This window comes from Papilio xuthus, unplaced genomic scaffold (assembly GCF_000836235.2).
Source record: "Papilio xuthus unplaced genomic scaffold, Pxut_1.1 DF829758.1, whole genome shotgun sequence".
NCBI lineage: Eukaryota > Metazoa > Arthropoda > Insecta > Lepidoptera > Papilionidae > Papilio > Papilio xuthus.
Window position 1 is genome coordinate 3306143 of NW_013528891.1, and position 16146 is coordinate 3322288.

The 16146-nt window shown below is 31.4% G+C and overlaps 1 protein-coding gene across 2 annotated transcripts; it reads left to right on the forward strand.

Annotated features, from left to right (window-relative positions):
- The first annotated feature begins 8731 nt into the window (after positions 1-8731).
- Positions 8732-15163, forward strand: LOC106113223 (BSD domain-containing protein 1). Of its 2 annotated transcripts, none has more exons than XM_013305955.1 (9): positions 8732-8893; positions 9495-9606; positions 10079-10195; positions 10961-11018; positions 12086-12183; positions 12634-12848; positions 12928-13050; positions 13981-14054; positions 14594-15163. In XM_013305955.1, the coding sequence occupies exons 1-9, from the start codon at positions 8883-8885 to the stop codon at positions 14938-14940; spliced, it is 1155 nt and encodes a 384-aa protein (XP_013161409.1). In that variant the 5' UTR covers positions 8732-8882; the 3' UTR covers positions 14941-15163. The 2 variants fall into 2 exon arrangements, with proteins under 2 accessions (XP_013161409.1, XP_013161414.1); XM_013305960.1 differs by having other exon boundaries at positions 9507-9606.
- Positions 15164-16146: the final 983 nt, after the last annotated feature.

Here is a 16146-nt window from a genome sequence, read left to right on the forward strand (position 1 = left end):
AATTGAAATGAAGATAATGACGAAAAAATCACGATCACGTTTATTTTCTGACCAATTAAGTATGAATATATTAATAATATTTTGAAATTTTTTATATTAATTTATACAAAAAAATATATTACCCCTAGGAAGGCTAAAGAGTGGTTAATGGACGGCCCCTAAGCTGTAATCTACGAATGAATTCTTAAAGTAACTGACATATAAAAATACAAATCATTAAACTTTTCTTACTAACTAACATAATAAGCCATAATATAATTTAGTGATATTAAATATATGTAATTAGTCAAAAGGAAGTTATTAAAGGTATGGAATTTATCTTAATATAATTTAATCATATCCATATTATTCTTTAGTGACCAATTAAACATTTTTTTTAAATACAGCTTAGTCCTTAATTTGTAAGCTTTTTAAAAAGAACATTGACTTTAATATACCACAAATTTTAACCTTATGCTATACTAAATAAGGTTGAATTTATAATTTTATACCATTTTAGTCATATGAGAAGAAATTGTGAATGAAATTTTAAAGCGTTTTGTATAAGCACATGTTTACTTAGATTATTATCTTATAGGAACAAAATAATACACTCTCACGTTTTAAACAGCCATAAATACTATTTTATGCAATACTAGCTATTGCCCGCGACTCCGTCCGCGAAACAATAAAAAAACATAATTAGTAACCTATGTGTACTACCAGACTATGCTCTATATGAATGCCAAATACATCGAGATCAGTTCAGCTGTTTTAGATATACTTTAAAACAAACATCCATTCATCTAAACATTCGCATTTATTCTATAAAAGCATAATCGAACCCTAACTAATAGACAATTGCTTTAAGTGTTGTTGAATTAGCCCATACCAGAAATACTTCGCGACTCGAATATGACCAAATATAGTTAGAGGTCAAAAGACGTCCGTACCATTGCTATAAATCAATGGACTAACCAGACCCAGGTCGTGAGCGACTTAAATAATTAGATAGCACTAATTAAAGCTCACTACATCAAGGACTGGTTGCACCAAGTAGTAATCCGAGTTTAACTATAATTTAATAAATCACCAGCAGAAATAGCCAAAGTAATACTGATTCAATTAATTATTTTACTTATCCATAACACTATTTTCACTGGATACTAACTGAGAAAGATTTGAGGTGGCCTAATCAAATCAATTGCGTTATAATGGTTGCTTAAATGTGTGTTGGTAAAGAATCTTTTTGGAAGATTTAAAGTTTCAATTAAATTTATAAGCTTCTTTTTATCGTGTATTTAAATTAATGACTCAGTTTATTTTTTTGATTATAATGAGGTTCATATTCATAAATTCTTGTTACAGCGTAACGTTTAGTAAAACTTTAGCTTTAATTTGTATAACCAGGCTTTCTACGAATGCGGTGGTAATGCAGACCGAAGCGTATTTCACGTCCATTGCTTTAGAAGTTTACAATTTAACTATTTATTTAGTTTAAAATATCATGATCATCAGCTCACTTTACGTCCCCACCGAGGGGCTCGGAGCCTACCCTAAGTTACGTATATACACATATCTTTGAATTTCTTCTCAGATATGTGCAGGTTGCATCACGATGTTTCCTTCACCGTAAGAACGTCGGATAAATGTATATATGTAAATCGGAAATTGAAAAACACATTGGTACATGGCGGGATTCAAACCCAAGACCTGCAGATTGCAAGTCAAGTCCTTGACCCCTGAGCCACCGACACTCCGTTTAAAATATATTATAAACCAATTAAAGTAAATTAAATATAATAACACATTTATTCCTATATCTTACTTCGGCTGCATGCCGCTGAAATCTGGTATAAATGTAGAACAAAGTCCGGAAGAACACATGGCTATTAAGTTTCTTTTTATTCCGAGCGCACGAAGTCGCAAGCGACAGCTAGTGTTTTTTTTATATCAAAAGGTGGCAAACGAGCAATCGGCCACCCGAAATCGCTGAAATAGCGAAGTGACCGTTGCCCATAGACATACGCAATCGCATATGCGTTGCCTACCTTTAATCGACGGAGGAGAGGATGCACAGAAAGAAAATATTTTCTCTTCCCATGCATCCTTTCATCCGGAAAGTCCACTTCCACTTCCCATCCTTTCCTTCTAAGAAAAAGGGTGGGAAGGGAAAGAGGACTAAATTAGGCCTCCGGGACACACACTCATCAGACGAAACGCGGAATTGCTTCCACTTCACGCCTGTCTTCTGTGTTGTCGTGGTATTTCACCAGGCGAGCCGGGCCGATTCGTGCGAAGATGTTAAAGCGGGCTCTACCACTGTCAAAATCACAGTGTAGTGTATCACAACGTAGTACATATATCAGTATTTTCATTAAAAAAACACTATATAAAAGTTTAAAGTACAAGAAAACGGTCTTGTTTGCGAATAACCTCACGACGGCTTTACAAAATACCATAAAAATGCCATTAATATCCATACAGCTGATTTAATTCCGCGATTAAGACTATTTATTCATCGAGAAGTTTCCACAAAATAAATACTGAATTTTAAACAGGCCTTGTCAATTATTGTTCGTAGTTACAAACAAGGGTTTTTTTTTAATACAAATTTATTTTAAGTCTTTCCGATGTCGTTATCGTCTACTTACATGCTTGTTGAGTTTGAATTTTAATACCAATTTCAAATTAAGAGATGTAAGCAATTTAATAAAAATTTCAGTTACCCAAGTATCTATTTATGTAATTAACAATTCAAATTAGGTAAGAAAAGTCCTTTACTGTATATTTAAAAAGTTCTTATAGGTTGCGTCTTTAAAAAAAAGAAAACTGGTCTTACACCATATTATAAAATTTCCCAGCTGTTATTGACTTATTTTGTCTTCGAAAAAAGCATTCGTATAAAAAATAAATTTATTTAGACAATTTCATTTACATTTCCTGCCAAACAATCTATCCATCAACTGTCCGGTAAGATTAAAAAAAAAAGCAAACCACCATTTACGAATAAACAGTTCCATATTCAAATCGTAACCGACGACGATTAGCATCCAAGATGGCGTCGGGCGCGCCAGATTTTCGTCCAGTGATACAGATTTCAATTTCCTGTTTTCGTTATCTGTGCGCTGTCATCTGTGCTTTGACAAATAAGTTCATTTTGACGAGTCGGTGCGTGATGGAGCAGGCGATTTATCATTGTGAGATTAAATCCGGTAGCCGCTGCCCGGTGCCTTATTGAAATTGCGGCGAAATTCCACTCGTCACGCTCTATGCTACCATTTGCTTGATAACTTTAATAAATATAGATTTAATCTTAACTAGTTATATGCAGTTAAATATTTGAATTATTATAAATCCATTAAAAACTACATACGTTAAGTAATTTCTCATTATGCCAGAACCTGTGATGGAAAATTAAAACCAAAAAAAGTATAAACTGAAGCTATCATTGTTACATGGCCGTATATCATTTTTAAATAAACTGAAGCTCGTATTTAAAACATCCAAGCTATTACCGTCAGTGTATTGCTACTTAAAATTCAAATAAAGCTAAAAAGTTGCTTTTACTCGAGCAGGGGCCGCGTCGAAAATAGCGAAATAATTGCGACGTTGGGCCTTAAATCGGGTCTCGCGTCATTTGTTTATTAAGGGTCCACGCCGCTGGCCCTTTTAGCATAAATACTACGGTAGCCGCCTGCACAAAGGACACAAAGTCTAGAAAGACTGCTGTTCTACAGGAAGAAGTAGTTATAATGACGTTAAAAGACTTACCTTGTAAATTGTGGACTTCTTAAACTCCCTGAAAGAAATAAATAAATTGTGAAAAAATAGTTGTAAATCGTCACAAAAGGTGTTGAAAAAAGATAATTCGATAGGAAAGGTTTTTGTGAGAATTTATTTTTGTTTTAATTCAAAAGTCGCCTAAAAATTATATTTCTTTTGTTTAAAATTTAGTAAGTAAAAATTAATTGTACGCGTGTCAATTGTTTTGATTTATGTATTGCGTTTAAAAATGTAGTAAAAAAAATATATTGTCAACCATTCCAAAGTACCAGGGCAACATAGCGCGTAGAGAGGTAGTGGCACAGTTGTGCACTTGTCAACGAGTGAGCGCGCACACATAAATCCTCGGCGGACATTCTTTGCCACCGCGCCGCCGCCGAGCCTTTGCGATCCTGGTACAAGCAGATGACAACCAAGACTTTACTTACCTTATTTATTTTTAAGGATCCGTATCATTAATATGTACTTTTTAAATTTTATGGACAGAGTTGAAAATTGTTGAAACTGACAAATATACTAAATAATATAAATATAATATTAATGATAACAATTATCGACAACGGACCTTCGACAAAGATGCAAATTAAAGAAAAAAAAATTGGAAACTAAATATCCTAAGAATATTTTATATCTACGCTCTTCTGCCTACGAACCTAACCTCAAAACTAGGTAATTGCATAATCCAATAATGACGTAACATCGTTAACATTTAAGATAAAAAGATAAATTTAAATCGCTAACAGAATTAGCGAGTAAGAAATTATTTATTACTAAATGTATGGGAATGCGCAGGTTGTGGGCACAATCAAATTTAATGTGCACAACGGAGATGAGAGAACGCACCCACGTTGCGCCCACGTGCGCTACGAACACCATACTTTGTAAAAAAATAACGGGACAAAAATAACACAATGTATTACTTAAAAAACAAAAAAATACCAATTGAATACCTAACTTGGTAAAAGGAAGTTTAGGTCATAAACAATGACTATGAAGTCAGTTGGATCCTTATCATGCCCTTGTCCTTACGGGGCACAGTAATACTCCTCCATACATCTCTATCAGACGTCATATCTGAATTTACCTCAGACGCTTAATCTCATTCACACAATCCATCCATATTTTCTTCGGGTCTTCTATATTTGTAGGATTAACATTCAATCTCTCCGCATATGTCCATACTACGCTACACAGGCGCTACTTTCAAACTTCCTCTAATATTCACATTGTTAACTTTATCCCATCTTGTCAAACCACACCAAAGTTCAATAGTCATTACAATAAGACAACTAGCGCCATCTATTGCACAAAATATTTATCAATGCTAATGCTTAACGACCTTCGCCTACAAGACTTATAAGTTTTATTTAAGAAAAATAAACGATTAGGATTTGTCCTACAATAATTTTAAATATACTCCCTTTAGCCTCGTAAGCACGATTTTTCCTACCAATCGATAAAACGATCAGGCAGTGAAACAATCATGTCTGTTCAATATTACTATACAATAAACATTGAGCACTACATTTCGCAAGCAAATCCCTTCGAGCTGATGCTAGATATACTATTTAGTTAACTATTCTATTATATCCATCATTTTATTCATTTTACGTTATCACTGACTGTCGCCCGCGACTCCGTCCGAGCGAAATTTAAAAAAATAATTAGTAACCTATGTGTACTTTCAAACTACATTCTACATCTATGACAAATTACAGCGAGATCCATACAACCGATTCAAAGGTACCTTCTAACAAATATCCATCCATTCGTCCATCCAATCATTCGCATTTATAATATTAGTAACATAAATAAAACATTGACGTTTCATGTTTATGCAAAAGTTATACTAAAGAACTCACATTTTTTACTACCGCGACCACAGACTTAAAATACTTATCTAAGCGTTAATTAATGTGCATTTCTCTTACTAAATCTAAACTAAAACCCAACTTTCATGACTAATTGCCACGTCTTTGTAAGCAAAGTTCAAGCAAACTTACAAAGTACATGATAAATATCACATAAACGACTAAATCTTTGTTCAACGGAACTAAACGATATATTTTAGTAAGTAGAGAAGAAATAATTTAAATTAATTTATTAATTTTTACCACACACATCGCTTTAGTAAACATTGTCGATCGTCCAGCGCCATCTCTTGGCGGGCGGGACGCGTCACGCGCGTGACGTCACAGCCGCGGGCACTCGCTGATTGAGCGATGAACTTTGAAGGCCCGCGTCGATCACTCGCCGTATTATTATTTATGCACCGAGGATTATCCATTCAGATTTTAGTATACAGTATGTTTCTCATTTAATTAATTTAATGAACACTTAAACAATATGATTATATTATTCGTAAGTCACGGCAGTTTTGAACTCATGAGAATTTAGTATTTGGTTCAACCATCGCCATGATAACTATGAATTTACCATTTAAATTCCTATTTTATATTATATGATCAATTATTTTGAAGATTTTTCATAAAGTAAATAAAATTTCAACATGTTTTCATACGAGTTTCGATTTTACAAACTTATTGTATACAAGACAAATAAAAATGTCAAATTATGGTAATTATTACAGCATTCATTTCTCATCAGCCTGTACACGTCAATGCCGTTCAAGCATGCCTCGCGAACTCTTATTAATAACATGAAGAAAGGCACGTCAAATCTGATCAAAAACTAACATTATGGGAGTGCTCGGATTCCTGTACAACCCTCCACACAGATCACAAAATTATTCCATAAAAAGAAATATATTTTATTATATCTAACTTAAAAGATAATTCTTAGTATAATTAATTAAAAATAATTCAAGATATTTACAATAATTTATATTATCTGTTTAAGTTAGATAAATCTAGATTAATTTAAAAACATGCACTAAAATAAAGAATGTTGTGTTATCTGTGCATAGATTAAAAAGAATAATATCTTTTTTTTTTTTAAGAAACAATATTTTGTCAAAGAACAAACGCAAAATGTATTTTTAATAATCATATTCTTTTAACTTTATTTTATAATTTCATAAGAACTCGTTTAAAATCAACCGCACCCAATTCGCTGGGTATACATTTAAAACAAACACCGTACTCCTATAACTATATCTTTGTGCAAACATCTTTGAACCTTAGCTTAGCTACACGATTTATTTTCAAAAATAACAACTTCAATGCATTATTGAATAATCAACAAGCAAGAAAACCGCCAACGCATATTAATAAAATACATACGTTAAAATAATTACCTATATGTTTTTTACGTTTTTCTATACATGTGTAAATGATATTCAAAAAAGATAATACTGTTTAAAATATTAATATGAAAACTTTATAAGGTATTTTATTATGAAAATTGACACAATTTAATCAGGGTCGGCGTTCGGTTAAGTCTGCCCAGGGCGCAAGACAGAAAGGGGCGGCCCAAGTCTACGAATTACACAATCTCACAAAACCCTACTATAACCACCCACCATCGTCATGATGGGCCGTCGTAGAAATCTCAACCAGGGCGCTCGTAGAGCTGAAGCGTTTACTAATTGTTACTTACTCTTACACGATATATTTTGCAAAAGTCTATAGGATTCGAATCTTTGACTGCATGATCGGTTATCCATGCCTTATTAAGCTATTGGCGCTTCAAATACGTTTTAAAACACGTATTTAGGCTTTCTACAATCAATCGCCATTTGCATCTTCGAAACATTTTCAGCGACAAATAAAATATCGAGTTATTTTGTTTATGAAATGGAAGTGTTTCTATAGCAATAAATTACAATATGTTGCTGTTTATTAAAAAGCAATTAAGTTTTTATCAATTTAATAGTTTGCGGTATAAAAAATGCATTTACCATTTGATATTTAAAAATTCTTGAAAATCTTACCTTCCTTTCTGAAGAGTGTTTCAGTCGATTTTTCTATCTGATAACATCTCCTGCGTTATTTCACATTATAGACAACTAATTGTTTAATTAGCAAAAAGAAAACACACTTGATTCAATCTAATCTAAATTTTGCACAGTCAAGTATTGGAAACTGATAAGAAAATACTAGAAAAAGAAAGTTTAACATCAAAATAATGGGTACATTGATGATGTAAAAACTAAATAATAACTAAAATATTATATTTCACTTTTTAAATTATCCCCAAATTAATTACACTTTTTAATATAATATATAACTCGAGTTATTAAAAATACAAGAACTTTAAATGGTTTCCATTTTCCAAAAAAAAAACATTTTTCACAGTTACTATGCACTTCCGGCATTTTAAACTAAAATATCCTACCCACCTTAAGCCTTAAGTACAACGTTCCATTTTTCAAATAGAAATAGATAAAAAAAATATTTAATAAGAAATGTCAGTTCAGGATAACATTAGTTGAATATGCTAGAGAGGGAATCAAAGTAGTATGTTTTTTTAGAAATATACCTTTTAGAAAGTATTAGTAGTATAATAGTATAGATGTTCTTATTTATTACGAAGATTTCAAAAATCTTAAACCTCATATCTTGCATTTCAAACATCCGAATGGCAACAATAAAAACATCTGTACATCTTTTTTCTCGATGCTGCACCTAGGATATTAATTATGGAATACAACTTAATGCTGTGTAGATTAATAATACATCGTAAAAGTGGTCGATTAAATGAAAAATCAATAACAAGAACAAGGGTTCTTGTTATTGATTTTTGATGATAAGGATCATCGTAACATTAAAAAAAAGATTGTATTAACGTCACCGTTTCATTATACGTATATAACATTTTATAATATTTATGCACATTTGTAATATTTAAGCCTATTTTATTACTTAGAGAGAGAATACGTTTTTTTGAACAGAAAATGGGAATTTTTATTAGAATAATTTATTAAACTATCAAATAATAAATAACACTGTAGGCTTGTCCAAGAAAACAGACATTTAATTATCTGTGCACATAAATGCAAATGAGAATAAACCTTATGTCAACGCAAACAAAACTAAATCATGTCAAGTCGAAATTAATTGTAAATCTCGTGTAATAACAAAAATATTCACGCATTTCTTTATGTGCAAAAATCCATATTCTAATTCTATTAATTTCCTGAGAGTGAAACTAACGTGATGGCTGAAAAGTAAGTTGTTATCTTTTATCTTTGTTTTGTATATGTTGATGTTAATATGCCATGAAATATACAGTTACATAAATAAATAATAATACTTGATAATAAATCATATAACTGATTGGAAACCAGTTCTTATTTGCGTCGAAATATAATAATCTAAGTACTGTTAGTTTAAGCTATTCTAGAAACTTAACAGACATCAATGTTTTGTATTTCTTTCATTATAAATTACGATATTTAGGAGAGAAGTACTTGTAAATCGTTTTGTGATATTATAATACCATTGAAAGGTAACAAATTTATATAACATTTTAAAGAAATGGCTTAGTTTTGTTAGTATGAATACATTTTAATAACCAATCCAAGGTAGCATACCTAATCTACTTTTCAAGGTAAATTAAATTACTTTATAAAGTGGATTTAATTATCATTTAAATTGAATATATAGATGTTGACAAAATATTCTTGGAAATTATAATACAGAATTGTCTTCTATATTATAATTTCCAAGTTTGTATTGTTATGTATGTTGGTGTCACTGAACTTATTTATCTGTCTTGTATATAAAGTTTATTACTAGGCTTAAAAATTGATGTATGTAAGTTTTAAGCACTTTATTTAGATCAGAAAGCAGTCCCGAAGAGTCAACAAGTACACCAAAACAAGATGACAAACCTTCCGGCAACTGGTGGGATACATGGCTGTCGTCGGCCAAAACAAAGGTACAGATAATCTAATTTATTAATTAATTAAATTGAATAGAAACATACAACATAAGGAGATATGCATTGCATGTACAGATGAGAGTTTAATTCACAGAAAGTATACATAAACACATTCATAGTTAATGTTTTATTAAATAAAGCAAACTAGAAAGTTATTCTCTATTAACATATTCAGTGCTACAATTTATTCTACATAAGTCAAGTTGCCTGATATGTCAGTATCCCTGACTGTGGGTTTCCGAGACCCAAACACAAAAATTTAAAAATCATTGTTGTCTGCATTTCGTCAAAGATTATGAAAGGAGTGATGATATGTTTTATACTGAGATTTTCATCTCAGAAACCAACAGTGACTGTATTCTATGAGTCTCATACATATTGTTCACTCTATCATACTAAAAAGATTTTGAATGGTAGTATTAACATCGACTTAGTAGTCACTTGCTAAGGTTAAAATCTTTTGTTCTAGTCAGCGGAAGTGTACTCTATGGTGAAGAAAGATTTAGATGAGATTGGAACAGCAGTTAAATGTGAGGCGAGTCATGTCTTCAGTACCACCTCTAATGCATTGGGCAAGACTTTCAAGGTATGTTGATAATTAACAGTGGAGGAAAACATTGCGAAATCTACATAGACTCTGATTGTTCATCTGCCTATTGGACATAGGCCTTCCCCAAAGCCCTCCACAATATGCCTTCCTTATTTCAAAAGCAAGGTATGAAGTCAGTGAATCTGGACTAGGCTAGTCAGAAGTAGATAATATCTGCATACTAGCTCTTGCCTGCGACTCCGTCTCCACGCTATTAAAAAACTGAATAGTATCCTTCCAGACTGTGTTCTACGTCTATGCCGAATTTCATCAAGATCCATGCAGCGGTTCTGGAGATACTTTCTAAGAAACATCCATCCATCCAAACATTCTTTTTTTTAATATTAGTAAGATGTCTATGGGCAGCAGAGAGGTTTATTGCTAATGTATTGATATAAGGTGACTATTTTCTCATTTGCCATTGTCTGCTATAAAGAAATCTCAGATTACTGTTATCTCTTATATCTCACTACAATAATTACAGTAAACTTGCTGTCACCCGAAGCCCCATCTGCACAGAATTTAAAAAAAAACAATTAGCCTCTGCGTTCTTCTAGACAACATTCTATGTCTGTGCATAATCTCATAAAGATCTGGTTCCGGAGATAGCTTCCATCCATCCATCTAAACATTTGCATTTATAATATAAATAAGATATGATTTTGTGTGACACTCTTTATGTTGATTTTCTTTCTGTCATATAAAATGTAGTCTGTATTATATTGAGTTCTATTTTAAATAAAGTTTATTTTCCTTCAACAGTTTGATGAGCCAGAATCCACAGCGAATGCTGTGAAGAAAAGTTTCAGTACATTTATCGGTGAGTCATTTTAATATTTTTAATTCATTGGCTTAGAATAAACAAACACGCAAAATATAAACTGCCTTTATCACAGATAAAATCTGAGGAGCGAATAATATGTGTAAAATTGTATGATGATTAAAAAAAACTATTAAAATGCTATAAACTTTCTCTTCTATCTTGTTCATAAATAAACAAACCCTTTTTGTGTACCTTTACTATTAGATGAATTTTCATGTTACTTCGTTAGGATGTTCTAATGACGCCCGAAAAAATATTTTTTTTTAAAAGAGAAAAGTTATCATGATGTGTATATGACTAATTCTAAAAAAAGAATTAAACTTATCTAAATATTCAGCAACACTAGTGTCTGTTCTAGCTCAGACCGAATTGTCACATTCAAGGTCAAAGTAACGAGTAATGTTGCCCGCTCTATTGTGCAGTGTTTTACCTACGATATCGGTTTTTTGAATCGGAATTTTTTATTCTTATTAGACTAATAGCACTGATAACTTAAGAAAAAATACCCAACGCCTTTAAAAATTATTCTAACAGTGAATCCCGTTATATAAGTATTGTATACGTAAAATAACATTGAAGTGTGTAATGTCAAAATAAAAGTTCCATATATTGTTTTTGATTATTTAAAATATTAGGAGATTTTTGGTTATTATTTTTGTAGCATGTCATTAAGCTCTAGGTTGTTTGTGCTAGGTTATGTTTTACGACAATGGTCGAATAAAATAGAACCCTTGACATCTTAATCGGATATCTGTAACTAATATTAGGCTACTGTCGCTTTCTATATGTTCGTTTAGAAATATTTTTAATATTTCAAATTAAATCCAATCGTGAATTGATTATGAAAGTTACGATTCAATAAACCGGTACACTGCGCAATATCGGGCAACATTTATTTGCAAGTTTGACCTTCGAATGAGTCAGTCGTCAAACAAAATAAAAACATTTGTGCAATTTGGTGTAATAACATACTTTAGTTATAACGGTATTTGGTTGAACGTATTTTAGGGGCGTAACTATTAAAATGTATAAAAAAAAGAGGGATATAAAAATTGTATTTCCAGAGCAAGTTAATATTGTTTTAAATCCGGAGCCGGATGATGATGAGGATACCGAGGTGATACTGTCTTCAGGAGATACGACTATGTTGTCTACATACAAGGTTAGTTTAACCCTTTGACCTCCACACTCTTGAACATATCATCAGCCACACACTTAAAACCGTTATCCACAACTATGTGACCCGGCTTTTAAATTGGCACGTCGGTAATAAGAATATTCTTCTGCCTGACGTGACAAGTGGGTTTTTCTAAAATTTCACCTATACAAAGATGTCTTATTAGATTGTTTTTTTTATGTGTTTTTAATATGTTGTCCAGTTCAAGGTCATGAAGATAAAATACTCATACTTTTAGACATTATTAGTTAGAATCCTTTGGCGCGGGCGCGCTTTTCTTTACAAAGTCAAATGTCAGAATTATTAGTGAGGGGACATAAACATCGACATTTTAGTAAGGCTAGTGTTGTGCCAGTACACCGGCACAGTGTCGGATTTTCTTCCTAGCAATAAATATAAATTTTTCGATTTTATACACACAGTTGATATTTTTAGAAAGAACTAGAAGCATTGCAGCGTGTGGATGCAACTTACATTGTGCCAGTGGATGCCGAAAAGTTTAAAGCTTGGTGCGAGAGTATTGAAAACGATATGCCGGGAATGATAATGCCGCACACGGCGGACAGACGGTTAGAAGCTAACCCAATACTGAAGGAGCAGTACCTAAAGTTGGTGCCGGACGCTATATCTTATAATGATTTTTGGGAAAGGTAGGGTAGCATTTTTTAATGATGGAAGGGTAAATTTTATGTTCATTGATTTATTTTGACAATTTCTTTTTTTTAATAGGTATCTATTCCGCGTGGCGTTATTGCAAGACCGTTTGGCCGCTGTTTCTCGCAAACAGCCAATAGAGTCGGTCACTACTGACCCCGTTTTGGCCAATTTACCTCTACAAACTCCAATACAAGAGTAAGTAATGTACTGTACATATTATGGTACAGTAAATGTCATCTGTCAAAATTAACACTATAAATGCCACTAAAAATTAAAAAAAAAATATTTCGGTGGCATTACATGTAGAGCCTTAGCTTTTTGAAAGCATTGTATATTAAATTTAGCTTTTTGTGTTTCTTTTGCTTTGTGTATCTTAGTTTTATAATATCGTAAGCAGCTGATATATTCTGACATATAAAAAAACAATAAAAAAGTAACTAATTACTTTTTATAAGCATTTTGGGTACTAAGTACAATTAAATGGAAAAAATTGTCCATTTATTCTTATTGTTTTTGAGACTTGTATCGCCTATAATTTTAGTTCATTTTCTCAAATATATTTTTGTAATGTCTTTTTTGATTAAATATTATTTTGTTTATCACACAGTTTTATTTAGTTAAGAAATTGTTTATTACTTTCCTATTCCTTGCCTATCCCATAATTAAATATGAATCAAAAACCTCATTATTATGATAAATGAGTTTACACATTAAGACAAAAGATGCCAAATAAAATTGAAATGTTACGATAATTTTCGCCAATTTTTTTATGGTCAATATGCCCAAATGCGTAAATCCTTTTTCCCATTCCTCTTCAACTTCCATCACAAGTTTTAATAGAGCCATTTACATCCTAAATAGCATTTTCTGTTTAATATGATATTGAATCTATAATATAAACCGGTTATAACGACATCAAAGGGCAATAATATTGAGTCAAAAAATTGACATTACATATAAGGCAGTTATAACGTTTACCCGCATCTTTGCTTTTGGTCGCTATAACCGGTATGTTGTATTAAGCGGCATCACTAGAGCATATTCAAAATACACACGCTTTTAAAAGAAAGCATTTTTATGTTGGACTTGAAGAGAAATTAAATATTATTTAATTTTTCTTTCCAGAAGTCCGAAGAAAGTTCTCTCTGGTCTTGAAGAAACTTATGAAAAAGACGAGGATATTGTACGATGGGAAGATGGTGAGTACCATAGTCAACTGCAATGATAGTAATAGTATATTGTTGTCTCTTTTTATCGAAGAGAGTGAAAGGGACGGCAATACATACAACATTCACTGCCACTAGCCATGCGAATTCATACGAAAAAAATCATGGTAGCATGCAATGTGTTAAATTACGCTGTGACCGATAAAAAAATAAATTGATAATAAAATTATACCAAAATATACATTTAAACTTTTGTTACTATAAAAAAACGGAATTTTTTTTCTAATAATATACGAAATTAAATTTTTCAAACTTTCGTGAGACATTATAATAAACTTATATAAAAACGGTTAAACACTCACGTATAATCGTCCGGTGGCGGCACCGAGTTTCGAGCCCATCGGTGGCCCTCATGTGAGCGAAGGGCCGCGTCCGCGAAATAATACCAGTGCCACTCACCCTGATGAAGGGCCTCCGATGGACCCGCAACTAGTCGGTGCCGCCAACGGACGAATATACGTCAGTGTTTAGCCCCTTTTTATATATACGAAATTATGTATAATTTATTACAGAATTCCCACACGACGTTGAACTCACAGAAGAACAACAAATCCTACTTCTAGAAGAATACGAGAAAGAAATCACACAAAAGAAAATAAATAGACGTTCATCTTCAAAAGATTTAGTCAATAATAATGATAAACCGCAAACATTAAAAGACGAATTAAACAATACGATAGAAAAGAAAAACAAAAATGGCCGTTCACCTAAAAGACAAGCAAAATCCGATGAATGCGGTAACAATTTAGTGGAAGATTATTTCGGTGATAAAGAAATTAAAGATGACGCGAGTGCGAATTCAGATGAAAGTTGGGAAAAAGAATTTGAAATAGACGAACCATTAGGACAAAAAGCCTGACTGCAAAATCCGACCATATATTAATTAAAAAAAATAAATATTTACATAAATATAGGACTGTCATAGATTTTTATATTTTTGTCCTGTATAAATCCAAAGGTTTGGTTAACCTAATCAAATTAATTCACCATATAATTAACTGAATTTCTCAAAAAAACAAATTCAACCGTAGATTTCCACCGCTGCGATGCCTATAGAAAAATATATCGCCATCCCATTCATTCTGTTTAAAAAAAAAACAGATATAAAATATTTTTTTTTACAGTTGTCGCAGTGTAAACCCACGATATTTTTTTTTAATTTCAGTTGCTTACAGCTATATCGTAAAATGTATACAAAAACTAATTTAATAATTAAGTTTATATTAAATTTGACAAGTTTAAATATATTTAATTGTTATATGAATTAGTTATAGAAATTATAGTAAGGTCAGCATAAAAGTTTTTTTTTACATATACTATTTTATATATCTTTGATATCCATACCTTAATATGTATTGATCTCTTTATTTATCTAAAAATATGAAATATATATAAAGTTTTGGCATATTTTTATAAATTATCAAGTGTATATGTTACTATAATATTTTTTAAATCACCATTTTCATTTCTTTAGCAAATAACATATGTAATATAAGGTATGAACTTTATTTTTAACCCAGTACCTGTTTAAATTTTTTAATACCTACATATGTATTTAAAATTTTAAAAAAATGTAGCAAACGTTCCGCCCAAATTTTATGTATAAACCAAAAAGTTTGGTCACCTTACTCCTTATTGATTATTTTTTTTTAATATGAGGCAATATAAAATATTTTTTAAACTACATCTCTGTTGGCAATACTGTTGTGTAGAAAAGTTTAGAAAAATTTGGTTGTTTCCTGGTTTTTTTTTCATATTAAATTTTATGTAAAAAATATGTCCTCTGTTAACAAAATGTAGTCAGCTAATAATCAAATAACGGCTTAAAGTATATTTAAAATATAAAATCTATTGAATAAAAATATATTCTAGTTTATTTTGAATTCGGTACGAAAATTAAAATTGAAAAATTTTGCAAAAAAAAAAAATGTTCTGCAAAAAAATTCTCAGTCATAATAACCACTTCGATATTATTTCCTTTCTCTATATTGCATTTATTTACTTTCCAATAATTCTAAGAAATATCACTCTGTACCTTTTTGTTTTTTATATATATATTAAAAAT